Source organism: Corvus moneduloides, chromosome 2 (genome assembly GCF_009650955.1).
Source record: "Corvus moneduloides isolate bCorMon1 chromosome 2, bCorMon1.pri, whole genome shotgun sequence".
NCBI lineage: Eukaryota > Metazoa > Chordata > Aves > Passeriformes > Corvidae > Corvus > Corvus moneduloides.
The window spans coordinates 102075567-102092876 of NC_045477.1; the positions used below are offsets into that span (position 1 = coordinate 102075567).

At 36.5% G+C, this 17310-nt stretch overlaps 1 protein-coding gene across 8 annotated transcripts in view; it reads left to right on the forward strand.

Moving 5' to 3' along the window:
- The window catches only part of STS (steroid sulfatase), a 113323-nt gene that overhangs the window by 39199 nt on the left and 56814 nt on the right, over nucleotides 1-17310 (forward strand). For all 8 annotated transcript variants that reach the window (XM_032100582.1, XM_032100586.1, XM_032100587.1 and 5 more), the window contains one exon: nucleotides 7163-7299. In XM_032100582.1, coding sequence (XP_031956473.1) covers nucleotides 7163-7299 — 137 coding nt within the window. The remainder of the gene's footprint in view (nucleotides 1-7162; nucleotides 7300-17310) is intronic.

Sequence of the window (17310 nt, forward strand, 5' to 3'; positions counted from 1 at the left end):
TGAATTTGAAGAATTCACGATTTCACATTAACTGGTTCTGAATACACATTTTATCATCAAACTAAAAATCATCAGATATCATGTGTGTTTTAGTTGGTTAAATATTTTTACAATAAATATATGATGAAGCGCCAACCGTCAACAGCACTGGTATTTCCTGTAAAGCTTTTTTTATGCTATATTTATATACAATGTATATTAATATATATATATTAATTTTCCAGTGTTTTATCTATGTAAGTTTAATATACCTATCACCTATATTACCTCTATAAGTTCTTCAGAGTTCAGGTGATGGTCTTCCAGACATTCTCTTTTCTAGCTGTTTCTCAGTAATTTTCAGTTTTGTGACTTCTTACCATGTATAAACATCAAATTCTTCAGAAGGAATAGGCAAAGAAGGAGAGGTGGTGGGGTAGACCTTTGTATTAAGGAGTGTTTTGATTATCCAGAGCTTAATGATGGTAGTGATAGATTTGAGTGTTTGTGGGTAAGAATCAGGGGATAGGCCAACAAGGTAGACACCAAGGTGGGAATATGTTATGGACCACCCAGACAGGATGAAGAGGAAGACCAAATATTCTATAAGCATCTGGGAGAAGTCTCACAATTCCTGGCCTTTATTCATGAGGGGGACTTCAGCTTACCAGAGCTGGAAATGCAGTACAGTGGACAGGAAACTGTGTAAGTGCTTCTTGGAGTGTATGGGAGATAACTTCCTGACACAGCTGGTGAGTGAACCCAACTGGCGAGGGGCCCTGCTGAACCCGCTCTCTGTGAACAGAGAAAGAGTGGTGGGTGTTGTGATGGCTGGAAGCTCTTTGGGCACAAGGATGACAAAATGGTAAGAGTTTCTGATTTGTAGCAAAATAAGGAGAGGGGTCTTTAGAACTACTACCTCGGACTGCTGGATGGCAGACTTGGATTGTGATTCTATATAACTATTAGAATTTGTATTTTTAAAGTCTTGTAATTTCTTCACAGTGTATAGCTACTTTGGTCTGTTTTTTGGAGAGGTGGTATTGTATTTTATCTTCCTTTGTCCAGTGCATGCATATTACAATTTTTGTTTGTTCCTCAAGAGACTGAAAAAGACCAAATACAAAATTCAGTGCCCAAAAATGGCACAGAAGAATGTATGCAATTGCAAATGTCAGATCTGGTGTGTGAAAACAGGTAGTAATTTAGTTGCTTACCCTAATTGTGAGTGGGCAGGTCAGCTCTGTGTATGTTAATTCTAATGCTCTTTTGGTATTACAGTGTATTTGAAAGTCAAATGGATGCTAATTATTTCATGTTAAATTCAATGTGGTTGTCACTCATACATCTTCAGCATGCCCTTCAATGACCAGCTGCACAGAAAATCCAATTTTGCAAAATGCCAGAGTCCGGTTTCTAAGGTATCAGAAATTAACAACACAAAAGTACCACTCCGTGATACAGAATACCTCTCTGACAAATTTCTATAGCTGATCACAATTAATAAAATTTTCACAATGTCTAATGAAATCTACTTTCTGGAAAACAGTATTTAAATACAAACATGATTATATTTAAAAGCTGTGGTGAAGGTGAATTTGAAGAATTTTCTTGCCTAGTTTTACCAGTAATAGATTACATAAGCATAATTTTCAAAATTTTATGATAACAGTTAATAAATTGTAAATTTTCTCTTTATCTATTCTATTTTAGTCCTTGAAACACTGTTGCAACACCTATTCAAATTTTTTTGTTATCTACTCTAGGAGACTGTGATTTAGAGTTTTTCCGTATATCACTAAGTCTTAAGATCTAGCAGTTGTCATGTTGTACTGGAGTTAGAGGTCTGAAATCAACTGTTTTTATGAATCCTACAAGAATGTTCCTTATAGCTTACAGCAAAATAAAAATTATAGAGAAAAGTTTGCGTATCTCTGTATATATATAATGTATATATGCACATATATTAAAAAGTGTAGTAACTTGGATCTTCATGCCTTTTCTCTCAGACCTCTGATTGTGCCTTTTGAACAAGAAAATAGGAAAAAGGTGTGAGTTCATGCAGGGCTTTACTAAATCTTTAGATCATTTGAGAATGATTAGGGACCTCACTAGTTCTCCAATGAGTGGCAGACTGAATTGACAGTGGTACACTTCTAAAACAGAAGTAGAACTGTATACTGGACTCCAAAGTTTCAAGGATGAGAGGGTTCAATAATGAGTATAATTTGTACTAGATGAGAAATTTCCTTTTTTTCTCCATGCTTACAAAAATGTTCTTTAGGAGGGGGAGAAAAAAGGTTATATAGAAAGGAAATAGAAACATGTGAGTTGTTTACCTTAAGCATTTAAAAGAAGCAGTGAAGGCATGAAATTGGAGAGGCAGAAGTGTCTTGTATATTGGCATGGAAGAATTATTTCAAAAATTCAGATATAGTAGTAACAAATCTTACTTTTAATATCTACTAGAAAGAATCAGATTTTCTATATATTTACATTTTCCCGCCTCTCTCTGTTGCATTTTCAACACCTGGTTCTGATAAGTTACTCCCAGGTGGTCTGGAGTTCTCTTTCTGATATTGAAAAAAATTGAAAATACAACACCTGTGTTTGAAGGTGTGTTTTTTAAGAGCAGGGCAGAAACATTAATTCATGGATTCATTCAGACTAACAAGAATTTTAGCATGGTTAGCAGTTGAAACAAAACAAAATCCAGCATGTAGAACAAAGTCCTGCTTTGATACAAGTAAGCCAAAAGTTGGCTTTTCCTCCTGGAGGAACAAGAAGGTTTAATGACATGTGTTCAGCCAGTCCTAGCACAAAGAGCACTGTCTTACTGGTGATCTAATCTGGCATCCATGGGGGAAAAGCACTAATGAATTTACCCACTTGGGGGGAAACTGAATAAGAACTTTTTTAGTAAAACGAAAATCACAGGAAAGGAAATGTTATGTTTCCATCTGCTTGTGTTGACACACTGTTGCTTCATCTAGAGTACTGTTTCTAGGTGTGCGGTGCTCAGCACAAGAAAGATGTGGACCTCTTAGAGTGGATCCTGAGGAGGGTCAAGGAGGTGATGAGTGGGATGAAACTCCTTTCCTGAGAGGACAGGCTGAAAATACTGAGGTTGTTCAGCATGGAGGAGGCTCAAGAGAGACCTCACTGCAGCCTTACAGTACCTTAAGGGGGCTTATAAAAGGAGGGAGAGGGACTTTTTGTAAGGATAGATAGTGACAGGTGATAGTTTTAAACTGAAAGGGGGCAGGTTTAGACTAGGTATTATGACGAAATTCTTCACTCAGAGGGTGATGAAGCACTGGGACAGGTAGAACAGTTGTGGATGCCCCATCCCTGGAAGTGTTCAAGGATTACCTGCTGGTCATGCTGGTTTTGGTGAAGCTCGGGATACAGTTGGCTTTATGGGCTGCAAGCACATATTTTGCCAGCTAATGTAGAGTTTCTTGTCAACCGACACCCCAAGTCCTTCTCAGGTCTGCTCTCAATCCATTCTTCATCCAGCCTGCATTTGTGCTTGGGATTGACATGACTCAAGTGCAGGCCTTTGCACTTGGACTTGTTGGACTTCATTAAATTCTCATGGGCCAAACTCTCGAGCTTGTCCGGGTGCCTCTGGGTGGTGTCTCTTCCCTGCAATGTGTCAGCTGCACCACATCGGTCCACAGAAAAGCAAACAACTGCCCAAGGAGTTTTCAAAGCATCGAGCATTTGGAGCAGATTTGCAGGAAAAAAGTTAAAAGACTTGTGTTTGAAGCACAGTCAGATTAGTTTTAATTGCTCTCTCACTTTAAAGCTGTGTTTTACAGCTCAAGCCTGAGCTGAATCCTTAAGTAGTATAAAGACACCTCACAATAAAAAAGACGAACCCGGTACTTTGCAATGCAGAGGAGTCACAAGCATGATGCTTTAAGATGTTTTCAAGATCCATTAAAAACACCCTGAAGAATATCTTATGTCAGATGTATGTAATCTCTCTAGCTACTTGATAAATTGAAAAAAGCTGTGTGACTCATGTGAGGATAAAAGATCTCAAATCTTTTGAAACGGAGATTCTCTGTGTTTGGGCTGTGTAAAAGATAGTGGGAATACATTTTTGAAAGAGCTGTTTATTGAAGTGGTTTAGGAGTTAAGCTGTTACTGTCAAATTTCTCTCCTGCCTACTAGCTGGTATTGTCATTCCATCTTCAAGGTCAGAGTAAAGGTATTCAGTTATGATTCTCCTCATAGAGTTTTGGCAGGAGATAAATAGCTGTTTCTGATCTTTTAAAGGATATTAATAGGTGAGACACTTCTATACCTGACAGCAAGCTGTCAATCAAAATCTGTCAATTTTAGTTGGAAAAAAGAGAATGATGTAGTGCCCTTCCATATCAATCATTGATTTGATGACTCTTCATGAAAGTTAGATCTTTGTGTGAGCTCAACAAACAACAAAGAAAACAAACTACAAAAAACTTGAGTCATTAGGTCTTGAAAATAGCATTTGTAGTGGAGACTATTGATACTCACTTTTAGCAAAACAGGTAGGCAGTTATGAGAATGCAGTATCTCTATGGCATTAGAACAAGGAAGTTTGCATGAAAACTAGCTTTTGCTTGCAGTATTGAAAGTATAAAATAATTTATTGTGGTGTGTCCTGGTTTGAGATGAAATGGACATCCTCTGATAGAAGGCAGGTTACAGCCACCCCTCCACCACCCAAGTTCAGAAAGAATTTTCCTCAGGGGAAAGTGAAAAAAACCCTATTTATTTAACAAGCAAAAGTGCACACAGGCACGGGAAAAAAAGGATAATGCTAAATAATGAAACCTCTCACTATGGAGAGAACCTGGGTAGATTTCAGTCTTTTGTGGGTGTGGCTTTCTCCTCTCCGGAGCTGGGGTTTGGTGTGGGTCCCTCCAGGCCTCGGTGGAAAGGCCTCCCAGGGAAGTTCTGATGTTCTGGTGTTCTGAACAGTTCCAGAAGAGAAGAAGAAGAAGCCAAAGTCCCAGGGCTCCATACTTTAGCTAATGAACAAGAAACAAGCTAAAAAGCAAAAGGAATGAAACTCTCTTCCCTGCTGCAGAAGTGGAGGTGCTGGGCAGGAGAAGCCAGTGAGCTTATCTGTGTTTTGAACACAGCGCCAAACGAATTCCACTGGCTCTCCCTGCTCTCCCTTAGCTAGCTTTAAAGGCACAGAGAGGCAAAGGATTCATGTCTGGACATAGAGCAGACGATAGGGGATACACATCATAAAGTCACCCCAAGACATGGTGTTTTATCTAGAACTTGTATATTAATCTCAACTCAGTGAACTGTGTTTAAGGAAAAAGTCAACAGATACAACAGATAATCCCAGGCATTAAAAAATTGTAAGTTTAAACCAAAAATCATCTGCCTTGCAGTAAAGTTCTCTAATGAAAGGTCAGTATTACATTTATATATATATTAAATATGTAACTTCTAAGTATATATCTTTTTTTTTACTTCAATTGGTGGTATTTGCAGCCTTTTTAATTGACTCAGGAATCTCCTATTATTTGTTCCTAAAACTGTGAAAAGTTCTCACATGTATGACTTTTCAAATAGAAACAAACAACTTTGTGGGAAGTGGTTTTTTATGAAAAACATTGTCTTAAATTTTTTTGGATCAGTATTTTTTATTAGTAAGGTAATACAGGATAAATGCATAAATATTTGTAAGAGAATTAAAATATTTTTTACCCGTTTTCCACATGAAGAAAGTTGTATATATTCTGGGTTTCTTAAAAAAAAAAAGAAATTTTTTGTGAAGAAAAATTCCCCACCAGAAACACACTCATCAAGTGAGTAATATGGATAAAAATTTCCTATTTTGTATTTATGTACTACTGTAGATGACGGGAGAAAAAAACTTTAACCATGCAACTTGAGCAAAAACAGATCCAACCACGGAGGGAGGAAAAATGGATCATAAATATACTAGATTAAATGTAATTATTTTTCTTTGAGAGGAGAGTATCGATATCAGATGAATCTCTTTTACTAAAAGACTTTGTTTTCAAGTTCTAAAGGTTAGAATTTTTTTGTTAATTTTAAAGAAATGTTTTTTATGAGCTTGCCTGTATTGTGCCTCCCCTCTTTAAAGTGTGGATGGATCAACTGCTTGAGGAAATATATAGTCTCCCTTTGATGTTGACATGAATCACAGGTATTATCCACCACAGTTTGCTGAGGGAAAATATGATAAATAAAACTAAAAATAGTCTATAATTAGCTGTGTGCTTTAAGGTGAGATCCAGACAAGTTTTTTGGGTAGTGCTTTTGTGGTTCAGCTGATATTTACAATATGCATAATGCACTGCAAATGCTGTTAGAGCATATAGCAGTAAATTTGGCTAGTACGGCACAATTTTAAATAAAGTACTATAAATAATGCATAAGGAGAAGTACTTGTTTGAGCTGTGCTTTCACAGCCTGCTGGAACTGATCATAAATACTGTGTTGACAGATCACATGAACAGCAAAATTTACTGAGAGTCTACTTATTGCACTCTTTCTTCTGTATCTGTTTAGGAAATAGAAGACAATGGAAACTGTTCATTACCTTGAGAAGAAAAATTTTAAATCAGTATATACTTTGAGGTTATGTACAGTCACATGCATACACACACAGAGCTTTAAAAGAGCAGAGATTTGGTCATATACCCTTAGTCCAGCATAAAGACCCTGGTCTTCATAATAGTGCAGTTGATCAGCTTCCACGGGACTTTGTGAGGAAGGACGTTGTGTTTCATGTAGATATTTAGTTCTGAGGGTATGTTTTTGAAGAGCAGTTGTATTCAGATTTTTAAATATATACTTGTAAAATGAAGAGGGGTGTTTGTATTCAGAAACTGCTAGATTCCTGCCTTTAAACAAGTCTTCTTTCAATATATATAGCAAATAATAATTATCTAGATTTTGTCACTTCTTTTTGCTTTCATTTCAGTAAAAGAATGGCATTTATACTGTGCGTATGATTGTTCAGAATTACCCTGTAATCAATTACACTATTCCTTTTCACCTTTTTTTTGGTGTTTGTTTGTTTATGGGGGGACAGGGAACCTTTTTTTTTTTTTAACTCTACTGTAGAAAGATTTATTTGTGGAAATTTTATTATAGAATATGCTAAGGATTTGTGGGTTTGGTTTGTTTTGTTTTCCAGGAACACTGATGCACCATTTCTTCTTGTCCTGTCTTATCTTCATGTCCATACTGCTTTATATGCTTCAGAAAATTTCAAAGGAAAGAGCAAGCATGGTTTATATGGTGATGCAGTGGAGGAAATGGACTGGAGTGTAGGTATGTTACATTTGCTTCTAATAGCAGTGGAGGGAATTCATGATGGCTTGTGCTCATGTTCACCAAATTCAGACCAGCAATTTGTGTCTACAGTATATCTGTCATACTTGTCCTTTATACTTAGGGGAAAGAAACAGTCATTTAGAAAGCACAATAATCTGAGCTTTTGCAATACCTACTTTATTGCCAAATCTATTGTGTCCTACAAAAGCCCATTCCCTTCTTTGACTGTGAAGGTGGTCTATACAGCATGGACTTAGCAGAGGTGTGGACATTTACCTGTGGACTTCTGAAGTTGGTAGTTAAATCCAACCCTCTGAGCTTCTGGGTGCATCTGGCCTGTTCAAACTATCCTTATAAAACAACATATTAATTCAAAAAGTTACCATATGATATCAGTATCAAAATATTTTCAAATGAAGTGACATAATATGCACTGTTGGCAAAACTAATTTTCTAATTATTTCAGTGAGTTCTCTGAATTGCTGAAATCACTAAGGTGAGGTCCACTTCTATTTATGAAAAATATTCAAAACCAATGAATTTGCCTGTCAGCACCTTCCATTCTCTTTGAGGTTGGAATGCAATTGGTCCCTACATCTTTCAACAGGCTTCCTGTATCTCTAGATGTATTAAAGTGTTTCTTTGATTCCAGGGATAATCACCTGTGAAAACAAGTAACAAGTTCATATTTGTAAACAATCATATTGATAAAAGCAGTATTATAATAGGTAAAGATGACTTTACCGTCCTCCTTCCTCTATACCCCAAGTTATTCTCTTCCCAATACAAGTCAGTAAAAATTAGCTTTCTTGAAGAAAACTTTCTGACTAAGTTGCTATAAACAGATATTTAACTTTGGTGCATACATAAATTATGCTAGCATGTACAGTTAGACATGTATTTCTTTGCATATTTTGTATCAAGAAGTCTAGTTGCAGAAACAGTGGGCAAAAGGCAGCACAGCATACTTAGTGATTTGTAATGTACTTATTGCAGTATTTGCAGGAATGGGGAAAACCTTTATGGGAAACTGTGATGTGCTTAGGAAGGGTTTTCAATGTAGGAGGTAACAGAACAATATTCTTTTGTACATCAGGTTTTGTAAAGAGAGCAGGTTTTATTCCAGTTCTATCAACCCGCAATCCTTACTTCTATCAGTGGCCACCAGCATTTGAGTACTTGCACTAGATAAAAGAATGTGTGTGTTATCATTTCTGTTTGCATCCACATTGTAGCAATCTACTGAGTATTAGCTGGTTTTACTGTCTGTGTTTGATTTTACTGTTCCTTTTTTTCTGCTGTGCAATATTTAGCTTATTCCAGCCTAATTGGTTATTTGCTGTTGCCATTACATTTTTCTGTTTCCTTGCTGCCCCAGAGAGTGCCTCTAGGGCTTAAACAGCAAGTTGGAAAGCAGGGTACCTGACATGTTGCTGTTTCAGGCTATTTAGTGATGCAGAGATGGTAACAGATTGAAAACCACTGCTCTTTTCTAGAATGACCACAGGCTCTTAGGAGATGTGTCAAATAAACCAAACTGTAGGACAGAAGCATGGTATTTTAAAAGCTGGAATAAATCAGTGATACAAATTTAATTGTGATAATATAGGAATTTAGCACAAACTTAGAGGAGATACACAACATTCCTCGTGTATTGTCCTTTCCTGTTCATTACAGGAGCATCAAGGACAGTAGGGCTAGCTTAATCCGGAAACAGATTCACAACTGTTATTTACTAGTAAAAAAGTAACAAATTATTTTTCAGTTGGGATCTGGTTACTCAGTTTTGCTTATGTCTTGTAAGATCTCACTGATGAGAGATGGCATATTTGCTCCAGGAGGTAGAAGATGTGTTTAGTTTCTGTGCTACTTTTTCCTCCACTATTAGCCTGATGAAAAAAAGTTACGGCTGTTATTTCCAAATGAATCTCAAGGAATAATATAGCTTTTCTCTTTTTTTCAGTTGAAGGGAGTACTTATTTCCATTAACCTCCACTGAAAATTCCAGTCTTAATGCATCAGCTATGTCAGAGAAAGTAGATTGATTCACTGTACTGCTGATGTCAGTAACCAGTATGTTCTTGCAAATGCCTCTGAAGATGTTACAGTAGAAAAGTTAAAAAAAAAAAAATGGTCTAGAAAAGATGAAAAAGATGTAAGATTTTCAGAAATGGAGGTTTTATCATTCACTTGACAGAAATTACTATTTATGCATAGATGAGTGTAACTTGCAAAAGCAATAAGAACAAAATAGCACAAATATAACAATATGCTGCAAGACTTTCCAAGAAAAGACAACACAGCATATGAAGAAAAAATGAGTGCATAGAAAATTACATTATAGAACAACATCAGAAATCTTTGACCTTTGGTAGGAAAAATACACCAGCTTTAACTCAGTTCTGAAAGAAATTTACAGTGTGTTTTGTGCTGACTGAAACATTTTGTGGAAGACCTTTGTGGATGGCTTAAAAAAAAAAGAGTAGAAAAGAGTAGAAGTTGCAAGCAGAAGTTAGGACTGCCAGGTAGCAGTGATGAAAAAGATGTAAAGATTGAAGAATGAAATGCAACTGAAATATTTTTCCTCATTTGAGAGATCAGATGGAATCAGAAAGACTTTAAGTGCCATTTTCAAGAGAGAAAGCAAAAGTTTTTCTCTTAAGATGGAAAAGTCCATTCAAGACTCAGAATTATAAATGTGAAACAATTCCATTTTCATTTGTTTATTTATTGAGAATCAATACCAATCATGCTAGGAGGAGAAAAGCCCAAAAGACACATGAACAAAATACTTCTTTGAATATTTCATGTTTGCGACTTGTTAAACCAATACTGAAGAGTATTATTGCAATCCATGTCAAAAATCCAAAATACATAGCCTCTTGATAAGGTTTGGGACCATGTATGTCTATTGCTTTTGCAAACTGATGTGTGTGTATAACAGAATTCAATGTTGAAAGCATTCACAGTTATAATGTCACTGCATGTGACATGCCTTAGAGAATTATTCTCTGGCTAATAACATTAATTTTTCTTTCAATGTAGGTTAAGCACCTTATTAATGCTGTTAATTATAGTTCATATGAGAGCAGATGAAATAATCTTACAGTCTAAAAATGGAAAAAGAAATGATGAATGAATCGATGAATGCACTATCATCCTTTTCTTCCTTCCTCTATTCCCTTTTTTCATTCCTTCATTCCTGATTGAGTATAGGAAGAAAAATGGATATGTTCAGAAATTGTTTTTGATGTAAATTGCATTACACTAATTTAATCCAAACAGAGCACTGCAAAGAGTTTTGGAGCCCCCTGTAGACTTGCATACAAGCTGTGTGAAGACACACTAATCCAACACCACTTTTACAAATGGCTGTTTATTGTTCTGTTAGCAGTAGCAGAACTACATATCAGGTCTTCTTCCTTTGTAGGATAATCACAACTGAAAGGTTTAGATGTATAAAAGTCTCAGAAATTTTAGTCTGGCACAGGCTAGGTAACTGTAAAGTGGGGGCCTTGTCTGGATATCTTTATTATATGAATACCCTGAAAGCTGAAAAAACATAACTGCCTCTCTACCATGATCTTTTGACCTTAGGATCAAGTTAATATTACAAGAAAATACTGCAGTCATCCAATGTTAAAGGAAAGGAAAGGAAAGGAAAGGAAAGGAAAGGAAAGGAAAGGAAAGGAAAGGAAAGGAAAGGAAAGGAAAGGAAAGGAAAGGAAAGGAAAGGAAAGGAAAGGAAAGGAAAGGAAAAGGAAAGGAAAGGAAAAGGAAAGGAAAGGAAAAGGAAAGGAAAGGAAAAGGAAAGGAAAGGAAGGGAAGGGAAAGGAAAGGAAAGGAAAGGAAAGGAAAGGAAAGGAAAGGAAAGGAAGGGAAAGGAAAGGAAAGGAAAGGAAAGGAAAGGAAAGGAAAGGAAAGGAAAGGAAGGAAAGGAAAGGAAAGGAAAGGAAAGGAAAGGAAAGGAAAGGAAAGGAAAGGAAAGGAAAGGAAAGGAAAGGAAAGGAAAGGAAAGGAAAGGAAAGGAAAGGAAAGGAAAGGAAAGGAAAGGAAAGGAAAGGAAAGGAAAGGAAAGGAAAGGAAAGGAAAGGAAAGGAAAGGAAAGGAAAGGAAAGGAAAGGAAAGGAAAGGAAAGGAAAGGAAAGGAAAGGAAAGGAAAGGAAAGGAAAGGAAAGGAAAGGAAAGGAAAGGAAAGGAAAGGAAAGGAAAGGAAAGGAAAGGAAAGGAAAGGAAAGGAAAGGAAAGGAAAGGAAAGGAAAGGAAAGGAAAGGAAAGGAAAGGAAAGGAAAGGAAAGGAAAGGAAAGGAAAGGAAAGGAAAGGAAAGGAAAGGAAAGGAAAGGAAAGGAAAGGAAAGGAAAGGAAAGGAAAGGAAAGGAAAGGAAAGGAAAGGAAAGGAAAGGAAAGGAAAGGAAAGGAAAGGAAAGGAAAGGAAAGGAAAGGAAAGGAAAGGAAAGGAAAGGAAAGGAAAGGAAAGGAAAGGAAAGGAAAGGAAAGGAAAGGAATCCCAAAGAATCTTACATGTAAAGTTTATTTGAAATATCTTAGAAGGTTTTATAGAAATTTATAGGAAGGGTATAGTTCAATATGTTCCCAGTACCAGAGGGATAGAGAGCTACTGACCAATGTCCAGCAAAGGGTTACGAGACTAGAGCATTTTTTAAGAGAAAAAGCTGGGAGAGCTGGGACTGAAGCCCTATTCAGCCTGGCAAAGAGAGTATCCTCTTAACCTATATAAATACCTGAAGGGAGGGTGCAAAGAGGATGGACGCAGGATCTTTGCATTGGTGCCCAGTGGCAAGAAGAAATGGGCAAAAACTGAAACATGCGAGGTTTCCTCTGAACATCAGGGCAAACTTTTCTACTCTGAGGATGATCACACACTAACACAGGTTGCCATAGAGGTGGTGGAGTCTGGAGATGGTCCAGGGCTCCAAGTAGCCCTGTTTAAGCAGCAGGCTTGGGCAAGGTAACCTCCAGAGGTCCCTTCCAACATCAGTTATTCTGTGAGATGCTGGAGAAAACAAAAAAAGCTGTTCAACAAAGTCAAATCATATTTGAAACAAAATCAAATACAACCTTTAAAAGTCAGTGTAGAAGAACAAAGGAACTCTGAAGCAAACAGAAGCAAGATACTGTCATGACACTCTCCTCCTCTTCTCTAGTGTGACCCCACCTGGAGTAATGCATCCAGGTCTGGAGGAGAGCCACAGAAATGGTCAGAGGTCTGGAAACATTCTCCTCTGAAGAAAGGCTGAAAGAGCTGAGGTTCTTTAGCTTGGGGAGCTGAGATTGTTTAGCCTGGGGAAGGAAAGGCTTCAGGGAGATGTTATTGGTGCCTTTCAGTGTATAAAGAGGGGCTATAAAAAAGGTGGACTTGTTGCCATTGCCTATATTGACAAGACAAGGGGCAAGGGTTTTAAACTGGAAGAGGGCAGGTTTAGGTTAGCTATTCGAAAGTAATTGTTTGTGATGAGGTCAATGAGACACTGGGGGGTTGCACAGAGAAGCTGTGGATGCCCCATCACTGGCAGTGTTCAGGGTCAGGTTGTACAGGGCTCTGAACAATGTGGCAGGGATGTTGGACTAGATGATCTTTGAAGGTCCCTTCTAACCCAAACCATTTTGTGATTCTGTATTACTATAGTGATTGACAAATTTTGAGGATGCTAATGACATCTTAAATGGATTTTCCTCATAAGGAAATAACAACCCATAACCTTTTTTTCTAACTAGAAGTAACTGTAATTAAACCTTAGATATCTGAGGAAATTGAACCTTACAAGAGGAACATTTATGACTTACTGAAGCATTTGCAATACTCTGCAACATGACTCTCTGGGGCAATATGTGGCCTATTCTAAAATGCAGCAGGGCAGGTGTAAAGTATACTTCACTGAGGAAGGCCAGCTGGGGTACAGTCCAGGAGGACTAACTGAAATACCACTTTTCACACTGTTTTTCTTTGATTCCTCTGTTATCATGATTAAGAATTGGCTATAAATATGTATCTTCACATAGCACTTTCAAAGGGGAAGAGAAGGGCAGAAGCTCCACCAAGCCAACTCTAGACTTTAGTGAAAAACATCTAATTTATTTATTCCCTAATGAGATTTCCTAGTGTTGTAAAAGAGATTATATCAATAATATGTGCAGGATTAAGCTGTGGCTCCTAATCTCTATATCACCCAATTGTGAGATGATGAAAACTAAATTCTTACATACCTTTTATCTGATGAATTTGTGCCTGTTTAAATAGTTAATATGCTAAATATGTGAACTTGATCACATCCTCTACTTTTAATCTTTCTCCTACTCTGGAATGATGTGAATCAATGGTCTAAGTGAAAACCATTCCAATTTAATATAAACTATTTTTAATGACCCCTGTGGCATCTTTCTCTGTTTTGGTAATAGATGTACCACCACTTCATTAATAGATAGAAAGAATGCTTTCAGAAAAAAACCAAATATTACTTTGGAAAATGTAATATATTTAGGAGACTGAAAACTGAACTATGTCCAAAAGACTCATAGGAATTCTTTCTCTGATGGAAGTAACACAGTCTAATGCATTCACAAAGCAAAGAGAAAAAGAAGTAATGTTTTTCTCTTTTTAAAGTAATTGTTTTAAACTTACAAGCCTTTAAGCTCTTAAAGCTGACTTATTATTTTTAATTACAAAGTAATTAAAATTTAATTTTAATATTTATTTCAATCTATTCTGGCCTGAACTTACATTCCTACAGTTTGGATGTTTGGGGTTTTTTGAGGGTTTTGTGGAGTTTTTTAATGTTCTTTCCAATCCTGAACAGTAACTATAGTCCTTCTGGTAAACAGCATAGTATTATTAAATTTCATCAGAAATAAATATTTCTTCTTTTACATATAATTGTTAGTGGTTGTTATTTTGAATTCTCACATCTTTTGTATACTTTGAACCTCTATGTAAAACCCTATTCTATAAGGAACAACCTAAAAATGTACCATGAATCTTCTGAGAATTCTGAATTATATTAAAAATCAAAATAATCATTATTTATAATATGAGTGGGAAAAAAGGAATAAATTCATATTGCTTTGACAAAAAAATGAGTGACCTATCCTTAATTTTTTTTTTTCTCAAGAAAAAATCCTGTACACTGAGATAAGTCTAATTTATCATGGCTTTTCACCTCATGTAGTCATTTGTAACAGTGCAACATCGATTTAAAAGATAAGCAAAGGAGAATGATGCTACATGATCAGAAGCAGCAGATAAGAACTGATCTTATCCAGCTACTATGAATGTGACATAATGTTGGCTGAGCCTGAAAACTTAAAGATAAAACTAAAAATCTGAAAATGGATGCCTGATGCTGATGGTGCATTCCTTGACCTTGCTTTTCTGAATGTATACTGGTATACATCTCAAATCTATAAGGTTTAATGTAGGCTGATTTTATTATCATAAAAGATGTTCAGCCAGCACCTCTGAGGAAGAAGGTATTCAGCCAATACAGGTACTCTGTGACTAGGATAAAATTTTCCCACTCCGTCTTGCCATTCTGCTCTTATCCTAGCATTAAGACTGTTTCTTCAGCTAAGACAGTAGTTAAGCTCTTGAAGCACATTCACTCATTAGGTCACATCTGGGAAAATTGTCAATATGGGTGCAGATTAAAGACATTTGTGGTTCTGCCTTTTATGATATGGATGCTTTCCAGTTGCAATCTGTTCTAAAACCCAAACCCATTTCATATGTCACTAAGCAGCAATGACTTTCAGTCACTACTGCATGGGACCAAATTTAAGAAGTGACTAGGTGATGAAAGACTCCCATTTCCACTGATAAGCCTCCTGATCTACCTAATCCTCCTTAAGTACAGTTTCCTCTTTCTATATCACATCTTTGTATACAGCAAAGCTCCTTCCCAGAACATTATTTACAAGATTACAAGGCACACCTTAAGCAGCCATTTCTGTAGCACTTCTTAATCAGTCATGTTCAAATAATGCCTTAGTACTCCATGGTGGAAAAATTCAGTGTAATGCAGTTTGTGCTAGTAGTGCTGTGTGGTTCAAAATTTGGTGCCAGCTTCTGAAGAGGTTTCATTTGCATCTGATATTGCAGAAGTTAAATTTTCAGGACAAGATGTGGTAGTGCATTGTGCATTTTTTTTTTTTACAAAAACGTAATCCTGTAATGTTCAAAAATGTAAAGGCTTTCTGTAAATTATGAAGCTCTTAAAATTTGCTCTAATACAAAACCAGTAAAATAACATTGTGTTAGATCAAAACGCTGTAATTGGTGAAAAAAAAAATTAGCATTACTCTTAGACAAGCTAATTTCCATTAGGAAGAGAAAGCTCAAAGCTTGCTTTAGATAAACTAGAAATAAGAAAATCCTGATGACTCCAAGCAATGAGGATGAATCCAAGCAAGGAGGATAGGAAGTTCTGTAATGAAATGTGCTATCAACCTTTTGTTTAACCTTTCCCTCTGAGGTTTAATTTTACATATAAATGGTATGGTTGGATTTTGCTCCTTGCTTAAGGTGGGTAAGGAAAACCATTATCAGTGGGATAAAGAACACAGCAGAGATTTAAGCCAAAACTGACCTACAGGAACACAGTGATTTCTATGAATACTCAGATGAAGGTTGCAATGAGGAAACAGAATGGGGCTAACTTTATTCAAATAGATAGTAGATAATCTCCAAAATACAGACTGGAAAAACAATTTTAAGGAAGAAGGTAAAGGTTTTGCACGTCGAGTGCCTCTGCATAGCAACCTTTTTAGCACAGATACCATGAAGCTTTCAAGAAAAATTACATTTGCACTGTCCTAGAAAAACTCCACAGGAATTTAGTAAGTCAGTTATCCAGAACAAGGGATCAGGATGATAGACTTTATTCGCTTTGGTGAAAGTGTTACTGTTGTCAACCTTTAACCTTCAGCCCTGAGTTAGGAACATGACTTTTGCCATCCTTTTTCTTCAATAGTTGGACACTGAAAACATCTCTGTGTAGGTATTTATAGAGCTTGTAATCATGGTTTTACAAAGAATGTGACTGTGCTAGTAGGAGAAGGATGTTGCCAGTAGTTGTTACATGTCTATGAAAGAAGCCTAAACATGAAACTAAGGAACAGAGAAACTGAAAATGTCAAGGACTTTTAATCTGGGTGTTTAAAACTTCTCATCCACGCCTCTTCCTTGTACCTTCAGATAGTTTTGTAGTGGATTACCCAATACCCTAACATAGCTGATACAGCCCATAAATGCATACCAACATGCAGAAGGCACAAGTGAACATTGTAAGACTGTGAAATCAAGTACTCAAAGATAGAAAGAAATCAATCTCCCTATGTTTGTGTCTTATGGTACAGTTTTTTAGCATATGTTTACATGCCACTTCTTTTCCCACTGGAATCCTATCTCCTTGTCACTGAATGCCTTCTTAATGAGCAGCTTCTCAACACTAGGTGTATTCCTCATTGTTCAATATGAATTCTCATGTTTTATTTAACACATACTGTTGAAGTTCTGTTTTGAAGACAGATTCTTTGACATTTCTCATCTTTTCTCTGTCAGTACTTTGCTACAGTGTATAACAGATTTGCAAATAAGCATTTTCACAAAGCCTTTGTAAGATAGGGGAATCTCATTAATCTGTTTCCCAGAAGAAAAACTGAGACACAGAGATGATGTTCAGTTTTACCTATTGAGATATAACTTTGTTGCTAGTCACCCACTAATCCAGATCTGGATCTATAGTAAAGCATTAGGACTTTATTCAGCTGGCATGGGATTTATGAAGGGGGAAAGATAAGTAATTCTTTTTTCATGGTCTTGATCCATGTTGGAGGTTAGAATGTGCACCTGGACTCAGGAACTCAGGTTTTCTTCTGGTCCTAGGGATTAAGTGGTATTTTTAAAGGATAATTAAATATCTTTGCCAACATATAAACTATAATGATATGAACAGTTTCTGTGATGACTCAGGGAATGTCTTCCATCCTTTTAC